At 36.6% G+C, this 18,344-nt stretch overlaps 1 protein-coding gene across 1 annotated transcript; it reads right to left on the reverse strand.

Annotated features, from left to right (window-relative positions):
* Nucleotides 1–983: 983 nt before the first annotated feature.
* LOC110905299 lies at nt 984–2,321 on the reverse strand. The gene is made up of 4 exons (XM_022151263.1): nt 2,198–2,321; nt 1,788–2,072; nt 1,200–1,712; nt 984–1,009 (listed from the first exon to the last, which is right to left on the reverse strand). Exons 1-4 carry the CDS (start codon nt 2,319–2,321, stop codon nt 984–986), a joined length of 948 nt encoding a protein of 315 aa, XP_022006955.1.
* Between the last annotated feature and the right edge of the window lie 16,023 nt (nt 2,322–18,344).

Genomic DNA, 18,344 nt, shown 5'->3' on the forward strand with positions numbered 1-18,344 from the left:
TATGCCTGAGAAACTGCACCTCTCGTAACCAGAAAGCGCACTTTGAGAACTTTGCATACAACTTTTCCCGTCTGAGTGTCTCTAACACTTCTTGCAAGTGATGCGCGTGTTCAGCTTTATTTTTCGAATATACTAGAATGTCGTCGATAAACACGATTACCGACTTATCCAGCATAGGTTTGCAAATCCGGTTCATGAGGTCCATGAAGGCCGCGGGTGCATTTGTCAATCCAAAAGACATCACGAGGAACTTGTAATGTCCGTACCGCGTGCGGAAGGCCGTCTTCGGTACATCTTCTTCCTTTACCTTTAACTTATGATACCCCGATCTAAGGTCAATTTTGGAAAACCAACTCGCGCCTTGTAGTTGGTCAAATAGATCATCAATTCTCGGAAGCGGGTATCGGTTCTTTACCGTGAGTTTGTTTAACTCTCAGTAATCGATACACATTCGCATGCTCCCGTCTTTCTTTTTCACGAACAGCACCGGTGTGCCTCAAGGAGACACACTCGGCCTTATGAATCCATTGTCGAGCATGTCTTGAATTTGGGACATCAACTCTTTTAGCTCCGATGGCACGAGTCGATACGGTGCCTTAGCTACGGGGTTTGCACCCGGGACCAATTCAATCCCGAACTCTACTTCCCGTTCTGGTGGTATTCCCTGTAAATCTTCCAGAAACACATCTTCGTAATCACGTACTACTGGTACGTCTCCGATTTTCGGGGACACTTTCTCCGATTCGCTTGCGTATATCATATATGCTTTGCATCCGTGTTTCATAAGTCTGTGAGCCTCTAGCATTGTACATACCACGGGTTTACCCTCTTTTTCGCCGTATATGGTAACGTGCTTTCCGCTCAGAGACGTCAGTTTTATGACTTTATCTCCTTACGGAAGCATGCAACCTTTGCGTGGTACCGGGATAACCAATCCATCCCCACGATCACTTGAAATTCTCCCATCGAAATCGGGATCAAGTCTATTGAGTAATCTTCATTGTCGATACTGAATTTGCAATTTCGGCATACATCACAAACAATAAAGCTTTTGTAATTACCTATCTCTATTTCTAAAGGCATAGGTAACTTTGTTAGAACAAACGAAGGGTGTCGAATAAATCCATATGAAATAAAGGATTTATTCGCACCTGTATCAAACAATACACGTGCAGGGATCGAGTTGACATCAAATATACCTGAAACCACATCGGGTTCTACTTTTGCTTCAGCTGCGGTTAGGTGAAAAGATCTAGCCTTTGCTTTCCCGGCCTCACCCTTCGCGTCTTGCCCATCTTTCTTTCCTACTAGCTCCGGGCATTCCGACCTTTTGTGACCCGGTCGATAGCATTTGTAGCAAACTGTCACTTTGTCCGGGCACGTTGGAACCGTGTGCCCCATTTTCCGACATATGGAGCAAGGTTTATCCTTGAAGCGACACTCGCCCTTATGACCCTTTCCGCAGATTTTGCAACTTGGAGACCCACCTTTCGCATCAGATTTCTTCACCGTTTCATTCGTCCGTGCTTTCTTAGTAGGGCTTGGATTTACATTGTGTGCCCTTCGTTCACCCCGTTCAACTTGCTTTTTCAATTCAATCTCTCGTTCCCAAGCAACGTTTATGATCTCAGTAAGGGTCTCATACTTTGAAGGAGTCATGAACTCCCTATACTCGACGCTCAACATGTTGTAGTAGTAGTATATCTTTTGTTCTTCATTTGTCACAAGTTCATCACAAAACTTCATCTTATCCATGAAGATTCCCGTGATTTTGTCGATGGTCTCACCCTTGTGTCTCAGCTGCATGAACTCTTCTTTGATTCGATTAATGACCGCCTTGGGACTGTGATGTTTAAGGAACGGCGCCTTAAATTCATCCCATGTCATAGCCTTAACCGCTTTACTTCCAATCTCGTTTTTCTTGTTATCCCACCAGTCTTTCGCTTGACCTCTTAATTGACTCGTTCCATAGGCTACGTAGTCGTTTGTATCACAGTGGGTCCTTTCAAACACTCCCTCGATGTCGTTTAGCCATCGTTGGCATATTATCGGATCAACCTCCCCATTATAAACTGGCGTTTGCACGCCATGAATTCTTTGTATGAACAAGGCTTTCGTCCTTCGGACTTTTCCTTCGCTTGGTTGGAATTATCCTCCAACCTTTGGATCCGTTCTTCGACTAGTGAAAGCACCGTACCTTGAACCCTGTCTATGAATCCGGATAAACTGTTTTCAATTGCCTTTCCAACCTCTTCGGCAATCACTTCCCTCATTCGTTCGGTGACCGTCGGCACCGTATCATCATTTCCACCAGTTGACATCTTGAATCTGAAACGTTTACAATGATTATTAAACATTTCATTTCATTTCATTATCATTGTATATTCCACTTAGGTTTAGCCAAGTTCGTGACTTTCTTCAACCATTTGTGTTTGGTGCACTTTCCGGGTTTGAGTCTGTTAACATACTATTCCCATGCATATTGAATCACATTTCCTTTCTGATGTTTAGTTAAAGTTAACATAAAATAATTAATTCTTACCGGATGTTTGATCAAGCTTGAACCGAACACACTTCACCCACAACCTTGGGCTCTGATTACCAACTTGTAAGACCCATCTTAAAATATCAGAATTTATAATATTTAACATGCATTAATTACAAAAATACGAGCTTACAAAAACTTTGTTGGGTTTACGATCATACATGATCAAAATATTTGAGTCATCATCCTACTAATTAAACCTTCAAAATGTAATTTCAAGAGTTTACATATAAACTAAAACAAAATAGATCAATGCAGAAGCTTTGTTTGGTGCGTTCGGTTCTTGAAAGTCGCTTTATCTTCACCCGGAGTCTTGTATGCTTTTACCTAATGCCAAAACCACGTTAAATGTTAGTTTTGACAGTGTTGGAATACGTATAAACAAGTTCTGGTATCAAACAACGAAAATGAAACAAAAATTCTGAAGTTTAGGGCTGTCGCGCCCCGCGACAGATTAGCCCCCATTTTACGCGGCCCGCGACAGCCGTCGCGTCACGCGACGGTGATTTAAGCTTGGTGTCGCGTAGCGCGACGCCCCATTTTTCACAGAATGTTGCTTTCTATTGTGCTGCAATTGCCCAGCTACGGAAAAAATACCAAATAACAACTTAGAACTTGCATAACTTTCGCTATACAAGTCCGTTTTATGTATTCTTTTTCCTACATGACCGTAATTAAATTACGGACCCGTTTATCAACACAATTCACATAAAAATTCAGTTTAGGAACAGTTGGCCTATAATTCGGCTCTATGTTTATTCGACCCGTTTGTTTACAAGTTCTACAACTTGTTTTGTTGTCATCCCATTTTTCCCACCGTTTTACCCATTCCCGGGTTTACCAACTATAGCGTTTCGCTCCCCTCTCGAGGGTTACTTACGCATTAACGTCATGCTTTATTTTCAAGGGTCCAACCATGCTCCTTTTTAACAATTTGTGGAGCATGAATTTCTGAACTTTAGCCCCTAGGCCAAGGGTTCATTCGCGACAAGATTAGCGTGTCCGCTTCACGGCTTACGCATTAATTATAATCGACCATTGAGTAATGGTCCATTCACTTCAACATTTACAACTCGACATTGTTTTGACCCGTTTGGATGTCTAATGGCGGCCACCATTTCAAGGACATACCAAACTCTACTCTAACCAATATTTCGACCCGTTTTGTTTGTCTAGTGAGCTTCGTCACTTCAGCGACATAACGAGTTTGCCTCATACGTTAAATTTCAATTCAACAAGCTAGAACTAATAATAAACATAATGCAACGAGACCACAGTTACATACCTTTAGAGCAATCCTTTCAAACGCGTATCGCCACTAGCTTGTCCGCTTGTCGTCTCGGTTTCCTTGCCTTATGATCCCTTCGTCGAGGTGATCACTAATCTTTATTCAGATTTCGATTTCGACTTGATTTGAGCCTTCAATTTATGAATTTTGTGAGAGTTAGGGTTTGGTGGGGGAGCTCTTGTTCGCCCCTGCTGTTTGATCGACCAGACACACCTTTTTTGTGTGTGTTTGGTGTGAGTTATTTTGTTTTAATTGAATTAAATTTCAAGTTTTACAACATAAACCCCTCACCTTTTGTCTAGTTTATAATTTAGGCATTTTAATTCATTCATGTGTTACTACAAGACTTATAACTAACTGGGTTATTAAATCCCTAGTTAGCTTATTCTCATTTATTTTGCACTTTATAATTTTAATATGAAGTTTTATAATTTTTGGGGTGTTACAACAAAATAACTAGACTTTATGTTACCTCGAATTTTTTAAATGTTAGTAAAAAGAAAATGTTTCCTTCCAACATCATATCATATGTACGTGAATGTGTGTTTTAGCAAAACTTAAACTTAGTTGAGCAAGATAACTAGTCATATATAAATTGTAGGTCATGAAAATTTGGCTCATGCTACAAATTTGGCTCATGAAAATTGGTCAGGAGAGAGGGGAGGGAAAGAGAGCTCGTGAGGTAGGTTGATGGGTTTTGAATGAGCAACAAGGTTGGTTATTTATAATATATAGATTGGATTGGATGACTAGAGTACAAGACACCATTTTTTAGTCTAACTGTCTAAGTTTAATGCGTATGTACTAATGTACAAGGAGCACTCCCAACAACCAAAAAGAAAGTATGTTGGGAGTGATGATTGTCTCGGCTGTGTGAATCCAAGAAAAAGAGGGTGTGAGTGCTAGATGATGTACATGCTTAGCTATGGTTTTATTTCTTTTTAAAATACAAAATGTAGAATTATGCATGGGGATTGTACGAGCATCGGAGCATGCATGGTCATAAGCATGCTCTCAAAACAAAGTCAATTAAAAAGGTAGGGATGGATTCGGTTAGAACTAAAAGAAAGAAAGAAAGGAGGGGAACAATTACAAGTGATTTTGCTCATAGGTTGTGGATGGGGTGTTGAATACTATAAGCTTTCTTGCATGGGAAGCGCCTCTTGATAAGAATGGTAAAATGGAAACAATGTAAGAAGTCCAGGGTGGCGATGCTTTGGGTGTGGGGAACATGGAGGCTGTTTGTAAATTTAGTTAAAATGCAAAATATTATGATGACGAGTTTCGACTGCATTATGGTGGAGGGAAGGGTTGAATTGATTTGTCATGAAAAGTTGATATTTCATATTCTAAAACATAAGTCTTGCATGTGTAAATAGAATGGAGATAGATAACGTGGAAAAATTCTAGTTCAGATCTATGCAGAGTAGCGCTGTAAACGAGTTGAGCCGAGCTTGACCTAGCTCGAACTTGGCTCGAACTCAATTCGAGCTGGCTCGGTTCAAGCTCAAATTTCAAATCGAGCTGAGGTTTGAGGCTCGAGCTCGACTCGATTAAAATTCGAGCTAGCTCGGCTCGGCTCGATCTAGCTCAAACTAACAAAGAACCACAAAATTTCCTACTTAAAAAGCCCTAAAAATGAATCTCTTCGTAGACTAAGGGCCATACTTACAATTTAATTTAATCAAATGGCTAAATATGCAAGTATAAATAGTTAGTTCACATTGTACATTGTCTTTACTTTCTTTTATAGGGGAGACAATCCCTTAGTTTTTATCTTCTGAGCGATGTGGGACAAAAAATTAAGAATGTAAACCTTATCGAGCAGCTCACGAGCCGAGCTAGGCCAAGCTCGAGCTCGGCTCGTTTATAAACCGAGCCGAGCTGGCTCGTTTACAACCGAGCCAATTTCGAGACGAACTTTTTTCGAACTTTTTTTGAGCGAGCTGCGAGTTTTTTGAACACCCCTAATACAGAGGTAGTGTAGGTTTTTAAACCAAAAAAAGTAAACATGGTGTATATAATATATATATGTGTGTGTGTGTGTGCCGGTTAACGTACAAAATGCCTTGACGTACGACGTGTACGCGGGGCATTATCAAATGCGAAATTCTTGTAACTATGATGCGAATTGGGTTTTTCATAATAACATGCAAAAATTGTATTGGTTTCCGTACAACATGCGAAAATATATTTTTCATTAGAACATGCGATATTCCTTTTACAACATACGATATTGTTTTTTTTACGTGCGATCTTTCTTCTTTATAACATGTGATATTTCTTTTACGAGTTTATAACATGCGAACTTGACTCGCGTACGCGTCGTACGTTAAGGCATATTGTACGATATACTTTCTCTCTCTCTCTCTCTCTCTCTATGAGAAGGATCATTTAGGAACCACCCTTTATTGCGAGACCCGCGAGAACCAATGTGAACACAACCAAAAATACCTAAAAAAAATCTAAAAACACACAATTTTTTTTATGGTAAAATCGCTACTTTTGGTTATTAATTTTTTTCTGGCTACTAAAGTAGTGATTTTGAAACAACTTATTGATTTATTGGCTTTTTTAGTCAAAGTAATGTTTGGATAAGTGAAAAGGACTTTTTGAAACAACGTTTTGTATAAGGTGGAAAAGCCATTTTGAAAAGCTCGGAAACCTTGGCTTTTTAAAACTCCTTTTAACTTTTCATGAAATATTACCTTTTCCCACCTCATAAGCTCATCGAGTTGAGCCGAGCTCGACCTAGCTCGAACTCAATTCGAGCTGGCTCGGTTCAAGCTCGAATTTCAAATCGAGCTGAGGTTTGAGGCTCGAGCTCGACTCGCTTAAAATTCGAGCTAGCTCGGCTCGGCTCGATCTAGCTCGAACTAACAAAGAACCATAAAATTTCCTACTTAAAAAACCCTAAAAATGAATCTCTTCATAGACTAAGGGCCATAATTACAATTTAATTTAATCAAATGGCTAAATATGCAAGTATAAATAGTTAGTTCACATTGTACATTGTCTTTACTTTCTTTTATAGGGGAGATACTCCCTTAATTTTTATCTTCTGAGAGATGTGGTACAAAAAAATGAAGAATGTAAACCTTATCGAGCCAGCTCACGAGCCGAGCTAGGCCAAGCTCGAGTTCGGCTCGTTTATAAACCGAGCCGAGCTGGCTCGTTTACAATCGAGCCAATTTCGAGCGAGCTTTTTTCGAACTTTTTTCGAGCGAGTTTCGAGCGAGCTGCGAGTTTTTTGAACACCCCTAATGCAGAGGTAGTGTAGGTTTTTAAACCAAAAAAAGTAAACATGGTGTATAATATATATATAGGGTAATGCTCCATAGAAAACCTTAGATTTTTAGAAAACTTTGCAAACCCATCTAATGGCCTACATGTTGCCACGTGTCCCAGCCACCTTCATATCCTTTTTAGCTTTTGAGGGCACATTGGTAAATTTACATATTCATACCCCACTCCCAAGATATTTTGACCAACCTGATTTGACACTATCACCCATCACATCATTCTCACCCATCATCCTCCATTTTCTTTACTTTATTTCAAATTAACCAGTTTTTTTTTTCAAAATATGTTAATCTTCTTAAACCACTCATTTCACACTAGATCCGCCATTAATGCACTATGGAGCATCCATCAACAATGGTAGATCTAAAGGAAAATGGAGGATACTCTGATGTGCTCGACCATGAAAACCCAAAACATCTTCATTTGACAACGATGATGTGTTCTACAATGAAGATAATGTTCAAGGTTTGCTGTACAATCTTCATCATGTTTATCAAGAACACATAAAGAGAAGCAAGTTTGAAGATCTTCATTGTGTTCATCACATGGTTCTAGATCCGGTAAGTGTTTTCGAGAGAGAAAGCTGATGTTTTAGAGAGAGAGAGAAACAACAATCTCTTGAGTATTTTATTTAAAAAATCATTTCACACTTGATGTTTTTGTTAAAATGGTTGTTAATAGGTTTTTGTGTAATGGTTGTTTTAGAGATGAAACATGATTTTTTTTTTTGTTAAAATGGTTCTTAAAAGGGGTAAATGTTTATGTAATTTGCAGGTTTTTATTTTTGTGTTAAAAAGTTGTGCTTGGTTTGGTTGCTTGTTTGGGCTTTTGATCTGAATAGTAACTGTTTTTTTGTTGGTTTGGTTGCTTTATTTGGGGCTTTTGATCTGAATAGTAACTGTTTTTGTGATATTATTTGAGAAAAAAGATTTTCTGGCTATGAATGTGTTAATATTTATGTTTGGTTAACGACTTAACGGTTATCTTATCTTTTTGTTATTAGGACGGTGATGGATACAAGGGAAATAAGATCCAATTCTCGGGACCGTTGGTTTCGTCAAACGTGGATCAGATGCTCAAGGATCATGACCATGTTTATGTTACAGCACAACACAACTAACACGTGTTATAGCTTGAACTTCTCAGACATGCATGTGTTACATGTGACATGAAACCCATGTACAACGTAACACGTGTTACGTGTGACATGAAAACACATTTTTATAACTTCCCTGGCATACACACACCCACATGTTTACAAACCGTTTCAAGACCGACCCAAACAAGCAAGGGTAGCCGCTGAAAAGCTAAGGCGGCAAAGGTAGCCGCTGAAAAGCTAAGGCAGACTGTCAAAGGAAGCTCCACCATTTTCTTAGTGCTATGTATTTTCGTTCACTAGTAATATGTAATGTGAGACTCTTATTGTTTTGTCTAGTACATGATGTTAAAACGGTATGGACTTAACACATTCTGGAAGTCTTAACACACGTTATAAAAGAGGCTTAACACATGTTATATCAGGTATACTATGCTGTTATTAAGTTACTATTGGAGTTTATGCATCCATTCTGGAAGTCTTAACACACGTTATAATAGAGGCTTAACACATATTACACATGTTACAGTATGTATATACAAATCATGGTGTTTTAGAAACCACTAGCTTATACATGACACCATGTTGGGTTAAACCAAGATTATAACAGAGGCTTAACACATGTTATCCCAGGTATACGGTGTTACAATATTAACTTGTATGTTCCATATTAACTTGTACACGTGTTACGATCAGTATATGCACATCATGGTGTTTTGCAAACCACTTTCATATACATGAATACAAGTCGGGTTATAATGGATGCTTACATGTTATCATATGTATACAAGTGGGGTTACAACAAGATTACGATATTGTACAAGTGGGGTTACAACAAGATTACGATATTAACTAAGCTCACCATTAAACTCATCGCCCCCGTCGACTGTTTTCACCCTTGTCACATGTTAAGCAATTACATGTTCCGAACAGACAAATTGTAACACATGTTAGATCAGTATATACACATCCATGGTGTTTTGTAAACCACTAGCTTATACATGAATACATGTCAGGTTACAAAAAGAATATAACAGATGCTTAACACATGTTATACATTCCAAAATGTGCAAAACAAATGACCCGTTTCATATTATATATTCCAAAATTACCGGTACATGTGTTACCATAAATGGCTCGTTTCATATTACACGTTACATACTAACTTGTACATTTATTACTTGTACAAGTTTTACGCTCAATATCCACATTATCGGATATTTTAAACATCAACAAAAATAAAATAGATATTACTTTTTTTTAATTAACAAAAGGTTAACACACGTTATATATCATTCTAACAGGGGCTTAACACATGTTATACATGAACACATGTCAGGTTACATCATGGTGTTCTGTTACAGCATGAACCACCAACACATGTTATAAATGAACGAAGACTTCTTTTCCAAAGGATGTGACTTATTCAATGTCCTCGCATTAACATCGCCTACATCCATCCAGCTTGTCAATTGCATATCTTTTATGGATCTGTTTCTGTAAATCAACACACGTTATATATCATTCTAACAGGTGCTCAACACATGTTATGGGTCTGTCTCTGTAAATCAAGCAACCCAACAAAAAAACAATTATTGTTAAGATCAAAAGCCCCAAACAAGCAACCAAACCAACAAAAAAACCCGTTCAAAATCTCATCCTAAAGTTTTGGATTTATTTAAAATACATGAACATTAACCATTACTAGAACACGCATTAACTTCGCCTACATCTATCCAGCTTGTCAATTGAATATCTTTATGGGTTTGCTCTGTAAATCAACACATGTTATATAACATTCTAACAAGGGGGCTTAACACATGTTATGGGTCTGAGTCTGTGAATCAAGCAACCAAACAGCTACTATTCAGATCAAAAGCCCAAACAAGCAACCCAAACCAACAAAAAAACAGCTACTGTTAAGATCAAAAGCCCCTAACAAGCAACCAAACCAACAAAAAAAACCCGTTCAAAATCTCATGCTAAAGTTTTTGATTTATTTAAAATACAAAATCATATTAACAACCATTACTAAAACACTTTCAGCACACAAAAACATATTAATAACCATTTCAACAAAAAATCAAGTGTGAAATGATATTTCAAGAACATTTACCGGATCTATAACCGTCCGATGAACACGGAGAAGATCTTCAAACCTTCTTCTCACACACACACACTCGTGCGTGTGTCATCGTTCTCTCTCTAAAACAACATACTTCAAACTTCTTCTCTCTCACACACTTGTATGTGTGTTATTGGTGTTATAGATGAACATGATGAAGATTGTTGTTTCTCTCTCTAAAACAAAAAAAATCATCTCTCTAAAAACCTTCATCCTGCCGTCGTTCTCTCTCTAAAACAACAATCTTCAAACATTTTCTCTTTCACACGATGTAGATCTGAACTTGAAGATCGAAACTTGTGTTTGGTGTTCATCATGATCTTGATTGAAGAGAGGGGAGAGAGGAGAGAGGAGAGAGAGATAACATGTGTGTGTAAGAGAAATAAAGTTGATGTGTGTAAGAGAAAAGTCAGATTTTCAATGCCTTAAATGCCCTTCTCCTTTACTAATGTGTATTATAAGATTTCTTTTAAATATAATTCTTACCAAAATTATGAGAGCCATTGATCATGTTAGATGAAAGGTAATCAATGGATGACAATGGGTTTGCATAGTTTTCTAAAAAAGATAGAGTTTTCTATAGAGCCCAGCCCTATATATATATATACATATATATATATATATATATATATATATACATATATATATATAGGGAGCCGCTAAAATAAGAACCACCTCCAGTTGTAAGAACCGCGAGAACCACTCTCAACCAATCAGATTATGCCAACTAAAGGGGTATTTTGGTCTTTTACCCCAAATGTCATTTTCCATCCCTCTCTCCTCATTTATGACTGTCAGATCTCTCTCTCTCTCCACCTTATTGAAAACTCATCTCCTCTCAAACTCATCTGGTTATTTTGTTTTAAAAGCTTCTTTCCTCATTTTGTAAATTTCCATTTCCATGTTCATCTTTGATGAGAGAGAAGTGGAGCCGGCGAAATTACCTGCAACCCACCCTCCCCCCGTCTCTGAAGTAACCCACCACCGTCTTCCGATCTACCTCAAACACCCCTCCCTCCGGTGAATACCTGCTAACAACCTGAAACAAATCCGACCACCACCAACTCTTGGTGGCAGCGGAGAACATCAGCAGCAACACCGCCACCACCGCCGTCTTCAACTCTTCATCTCTTCTGATCTAACTCTTGGTGGGTGACTATTCACGCAAGATCTGACAAAGGAAAAATGGGGAGATGATTTGTGGCGACAGTGGTGGTGTTTAGTTAGCACTGTTCTGAGACATTTTGGGTATGTTTTATTAATGTTGTTTGCTGGTGATTCTTTGAATGTTTGAATATATGGTTTTGAATGTTTGAAGTACAGTGATTTTGGTAGTGAAGGGTTTTGTGACTGTGGTGAAGGGGTGGTTTGTGGTGGTGGGTTTCACGGGTTTGTGGTGGTGGGTTTCACGGCGATGGTGGTAAAGGGGGGTGTGTCGGTGGTTGGTCGGTGGCGGAAGACGGTGGTGGGAGGTGGTTGGTCGGAAGACGGTGGTGGTTGGGGGTTTGATTTGTGTTATTGATGTTGGGGGTTGTTTTGTGTTATTTGATTTCTGTGGGTTTTTTTGTGTGTTTTGCACAAAGTGATGCTGGGGTTTGCAAATGTGATTTTGGGGGGGTGCCAAAAGTGATTCTGTTTTTGGGGATTCTCCGTCGATTTTTGATTTGTGTTTTTGATATGGGGGGTTGAGTTGGCTGTGATGATTCGAAACAATTTACCGACCATTGATGACGATGGCGTGGCGAGGATGGCGGAGGGCACGTTGTCGAACCTGCAACCCCACTTTGTAGCCTCTGATTATCGGAAAATCTGAGCCAAAACATCGTTTTTTTCTAGAATCCACTCGTTCTTTTGATTTTTCTTTGTTGGGTTTTTTTAGGCGTCAATGATGATAACAATATATCTGAGACGCTTGACCGAGTTTGCGATTTCTGGGTGCGTTCGTTTTTGCGTAAAAAAGGTTTTGTAAAAAAAAAATTAAACGTAAACTTTTTGACGTAAACCGTAAACTTTTTAACGTAAAACGTAAAAAGTTAAGGTAAAACGTAAAAACGTAAATTTTTTTACCAAAACGTAAAAAACATTGACGTAAAAAACGTTGACGTAAAAAACGTTGACGTAAAAAACGTTGACGTAAAAAACGTTGACGTAAAAAACGTTGACGTAAAAAACGTTAACGTAAAAAACCGGCGCGTAAAACGTAAAAAACGTTAACGTAAAAAAACCAGCGCGTAAAACGTAAAAAAACGGCGCGTAAAACGTAAAAAACTGGCGCGTAAAACGTAAATAACGTTAACGTAAAAAATGGCGCGTAAAACGTAAAAAAACGTTAACGTAAAAAACCGACGCGTAAAACGTAAAAAACGGGGGCGTAAAACGTAAAAAACCGACGCGTAAAACGTAAATAACGTTAACGTAAACGACCGGCACGTAAAACGTAAAAAAACGTTAACGTAAAAAAACCGGGGCGTAAAACGTAAAAACGGCGCGTTGAAAAAAAACGACGCGTGAAAAAGCCGGGCGTAAAAACGGCGCGTCAAAAAAACGGCGCGTAGAACGTAAAAACGGCGCGTTAAAAAAACGAGGCGTGAAAAGGCCGGACGTAATAACGTAAAACGTTAAACGTAAAAATCTGTAAATAAATATGAATTTGTAAATGTTTAATAAAAAACTAAGTTTAAAAAATAAAAATCCAATATAATAATACCAAAAAGTAATAAAAAACAATAAATACAAAAAGACAAAATAGTGTAATTTTACTTAAATACCCTTTTGGATTAAAATATAAAAGACATAATAAGACAAAAAATACTTAATATTATTTTTTAATACTTTTAATCTCATCCATCCATCTACTTGATCTAATGGGTAAAAAGTGGTTCTCGCGGTTCTTACAACTGAAGGTGGTTTTCATTTTAGCGGTCCCCTATATATATATATATATATATATATATATATATATATATATATATATATATATATATATATATATATATATATATATATATATATATATATATATATATATATATATATATATATATATATATATATATATATATAAGGGAAGGTTCATTTGAGAAGAAAATTTTATTGAGAAGAAAAAGAATAAAAGGGTATAATTGTAAAACATTAAATAATTTTTTTCTCATCTCATTTATTATTATGTTTGACTAATTAATTAGTCATTAAGACTATAATCCTCCACACTAAATATTTTTGCCTACACACATCAAAAGTTATCCTACACATTTCGAAATTTATCCTACACATTGAAATTTATCCTACACAACTCGTAATTTGTCCTACACGCCTCGTATTTATCCTACACTATAAATGAAATTTTATTTTTATTTTTTGTGAAAAATATATATCTTAAAAATAAGTTACAAATTTAATATAGTTAGTTATTAAAGATGAAACTATCAATTAATGATGTATGTAAGTTTACTAATATACCCTTATAATTACATTAAGTACAAATATTAAATGAAGTCTAATTAAGCATTTCTATTGGTTGAAATTTCTTCTTTTTTCTTCTTACAAAGAATTTCTTCTCATTTGAACCCTCCACTATATATATATATATAATATATATATATATATATATATAGAGAGAGAGAGAGGATTAGGTTCAAACGTGAACAAAATCCCAAGAGTGAACTGCGTGAACTGATCTGGGCCCTTGATTTTTATGATCTTGAGATTAAAGTGAGTGGCATGATGGTAATTATTTGGTTAATTTTTTCCATTTAATTAAATACAAAAAGGGTATATGTGTAATTTCAATCTTAAATTGACTGCATAAATCTCTCACAAATCAAGTAATCAATTATCCTCTTAAATTGATTGCATAAATCTCTCACAAACCAAATCAAGGATTAGGAAAGGTGTAACTTAATTCAATTACTAAAATAATTATTTGTTTAAATGCGATGTACACATGTGTATTCTGATTTTGCACTCCTTTTAATGCGATGTACACATGTGTATATCGTCTGTTTTTGTGATATATCAAAATTTTGTTTTGTATTGAATGTTGATGTACACCTGTGAATTACTGTACACATATGTACGATGCTGAGTACACATGTGTACTGTTCAATTTATATCCAAGTACACATGTGTATATCGTTGAAATATGAAGGTTACGTGGATCTTAAAAATCAAAATTTATTCTGGTGATGAAAGCTGAAATAAAAATTAAAATTGAAATCTGGTGATTTGTTGTTTGTTTTGATAATTATCTTATTAATAAATAAACATAATGTTGATAATGAATTTAAATTAGGAAAGATGTAACTTAATTCAATTATTAAAATAATGATTTAAATCTAATTTTTTATATAATTACAATCATACCCTTAACAACTAAAAAGGAAATCAAGGGTCTATATCTGTTCACGCAGTTCACTCTTGGGAGGTTGTTCACGCTGGAACCCTACCATATGTATATATATATATATATAGAGGAAGGTTAACGTACATTATGGCTTAACGTACATCACATACAACAGGTAATTACGCACGTTCATTTTAAAATCACGCACGTTATAACTCAAAAATCCAAAATCACGCATGTTGAAACACAATAATCACGCATATTGAAAACATTAATCACGCATGTTATATAACAAATCACGCACGTTGTTGTACGTGAAGTACGTTAAGCCGTAATGTACGATATACTTTCTATATATATATATATATATATATATATAGAGAGAGAGAGAGAGAGACGGTTATCATACAATATGCCTAATCGTACATTACGTACGCTATAACCACAACCGTCAGATCATCTCAATTAAACCCCGTTCTTAACTATTAAATTAATCAAATTTTAAAATATATATATGAAACCGCCAAGGTTAAAATCGTCCATTACGAAATCAAAAACCCCTGATAATCAGCAAACAAAAACTCAAAATCATACCGAAAAATTCTTATTCAAAATCGTATTCGAAAATCCAACAAGTAATCAAAAATCGATCGATTCTTAATCACCAACTCCTTCTGCTGAATTTGGAAGTTTAGAACTGAAACAAATCGATAGACCGTCTATCGAAGATGATGATGCAGGATGAAAATCAAATAAAATATGCGAAATACATATCAAACGTGCGAAAAACATTGCAGACAAAAAGAAAGGTTGTATTTTTTGTAAAGTTTGCGAAATCATATAACATAACATGCGATTATAAAAAAAAAGGTAATAATGTTTAAGATGTCTTATGGTGTGCGAATTCATGATTTAGACACATGCGATTTCAAAAAAAAAAAGTTAATAATCTTTGAAATTTCTTATAGTTTGCGAATTCATGATTTTACACATGCGATTTCAAAAAAAGTTAATTATCCTTGAGATTTCTTATAGTTTGCGAATTCGTTTTCGAATCGTATGCGATTTTGAATAAAATGCTGCTAATACTTTCAAATAACTTTGTCCTAAAAAATTCAAATAACTTGGGGCCGGGCCTTCTTTTTTTTTTTCGCACTATGGCGATATGAAAATAATGGGAAAATTGGATTCAGTTGTCAATACAAACTCTATATATCATTAAAAAAACATGTCAGTATCACCAATAAACAAGAAAAGAAAATCTTTCTACGTAACAGAATAAAAGGACTCCCTTTGCATAATATTTTTTGAAAGGTTTAGGAGCGATGGGGCCTCAATTTTCAGTTTTTTAACAAATTTTCCATTTAACTAAAATCTCTATTCTGTTTCTGTGTGAGTTCATGCTATCAAGGTCTGGTTAGGTTGTATTATGTTTGTGTTTTGAGCCCATAACCAACATCTATCATATATTATTTAGAAATGTCCCTGGACAATAAGAAATAGATAAGCCCAGATTATTAGTATATTCTACTATATTTAGTTTTCTTAGTATTTCTGCTTTTAGAAAATTTTCTGCCTGTAACCCCCTTGCCAGGTTAAGTCGAGTTGAACTGGTCTAAAGTTGCCCAAAGTGAAATTTGAATGCATAAGACCCCCTAGAGCATTTTATTCAATAACCTACTTAATTATTATATTATTGGATCTATATAACTTTTCTAACCATATTGGACAACTGACATATTAATTAGTTGTAAAAAGGATGAAAGTTTTGGACAAAAAAAGTGTTTCATGCCTCTATTGTCTCATGCCCCTAAATTACCCAATTGACCTTTTACCCAACCCACACAATCTACCATTTTCCCTTATCTAGGACCTCTAGTTCCAATACATACTTAACCGAACCTGATTTTTTTTTTAACGGCCAACAAACTCAATCCCAAGCACTCTCGGGGCACCAACTGGACAAACGGAGTACTCCGACAGTAACCCGAGTCCACCACCAATTCCGGGGAAAACCCGTTAACCCACCCGCCCGTAAGCACGACAGTGAAATTACCGGTAAAACCCGTTTGGCTCAAGGATCCAACCCAGGTCCCAAGCACTCTCGGGGCACCCACTGGACAAACGGAGTACTCCGAGAGTAACCCGAGTCCACCACCAATTCCGGGGAAAACCCGTTAACCCACCCGCCCGTAGGCACGACAGTGAAATTACCGGTAAAACCCGTTTGGCTCAAGGATCCAACCCAGGTTTCCCTGGGTCTCCTATCATTGCCCACCAGTGCCTCACTCTGCACCAAGTGGGAGTCGAACCTGCATCTCTCAAGAGAAATGCAAGCCCTCCACCACTTGATCTAGAGATCATTGGCACAGAACCAGATAAATGCAAATGTTGATCAACAGATGACAAAAGAAAGCATACATTGCACGTAATAACAGCTATATCTATTAAAATCACTTTAGTTATGGGTGCAAAGCTCAATAAGAGCTGGGTTGGAAGATGCCTACAGATTAGTATCCCCAAGAAGAGGAGAGGAGTCTGAGAATTTCGGTTTTATTTTTACATATATTTTGAGAAGTTACTGAATATAATCTAAAAATAGCCTCTCACACTAGCAACAAGCTTTAAATATCTTTGCTTAGGTTAATTGCTTTTTTCCCCAAAAATTAATGATTAAATTCCATATTCTTAAGTTAACAGAATTGCTTTCATAATCCATAGATTGGGTTACGAAATTTTGATATTTCCAGTCACCCCAAGTAGCATCTGAACAGCCAATCAGACCATGTGTAGTGGGGCATTATGGGGGCATTATTTTCAAAAAAAAAAAACGCTCACTCCCCCATTACATAGGGCATTATGGGGCATTATTTTTGAAAAAAAATTGCTTGGGCATTATAATTAAAACGCCTAAATTGGAAGAAGGAAGGTTTGACTGGGTTTGACCCACCAATGAGAAAATAGTTTGCTTTTTTTTTTGTTTAATGATTGGAAGGGGCATTATCAGACATTATTCCCACTACGCCACTTTTGCAATAACGTCACATGCTGACTGAGATGACACGTGTCGGATAATGCCCCGTGGTGGGGGCATTATTTTTCTAAACCACTACGGTGGTCTCAGACAGCTTTAAATTGTAGAATGTTAAGCAAGAAAAGTTAGGTCAGGTCATCTAAGCCAATTTCTTTCAATTTATAGTCTTTACTCCGAATCCATAATAAGAATGAAAAATAAAAAAAATGGGCCACACAAATTGAGCTTGAGTAAAAGATTTACACAATGCTAATGCTAAATTTGTAACTCGTTTTTTTCTTTCTGTTGATTTCCTTTCATGCTTCCTTAATGAGTTGGGGAGTGTGATACTCTAAATGTTTTTTTTTTTTTTTTTTCTGATTTCCTCTCATGAAACAAAGAAAAAAACAACAATAAGATCAGCTAGATATGAGCCTATACCTTTGTGTACCTTGCAATCCTAATTCCTTGATTTTTTTTCCGCAAGTGGCGTAACAGGTTGAGTGACAATATATACAGTGAGCTTTGTAGAGGAGCCATCAATTACTTCAACCTCAGTACTATGAAGAAATGATAAAATGTTTGGATGTCTGGCCTGAAATCAACAGTTTAAAGATTTATTTCACTTGCAA

Source organism: Helianthus annuus, chromosome 1, assembly GCF_002127325.2.
Source record: "Helianthus annuus cultivar XRQ/B chromosome 1, HanXRQr2.0-SUNRISE, whole genome shotgun sequence".
Lineage (NCBI taxonomy): Eukaryota > Viridiplantae > Streptophyta > Magnoliopsida > Asterales > Asteraceae > Helianthus > Helianthus annuus.

What these genes read in the sequence shown, in the direction of transcription:
- LOC110905299 (XM_022151263.1), bottom strand. Translation starts at nt 2,321, where the DNA reads ATGTCAACTGGTGGAAATGATGATACGGTGCCGACGGTCACCGAACGA. An exon ending in ATTCATAGACAGGGTTCAAG is followed by an intron (nt 2,073 to 2,197) that starts GTACGGTGCTTT and finishes TGCAAACGCCAG; the next exon opens with TTTATAATGGGGAGGTTGAT. An exon ending in CATGCAGCTGAGACACAAGG is followed by an intron (nt 1,713 to 1,787) that starts GTGAGACCATCG and finishes TGACAAATGAAG; the next exon opens with AACAAAAGATATACTACTAC.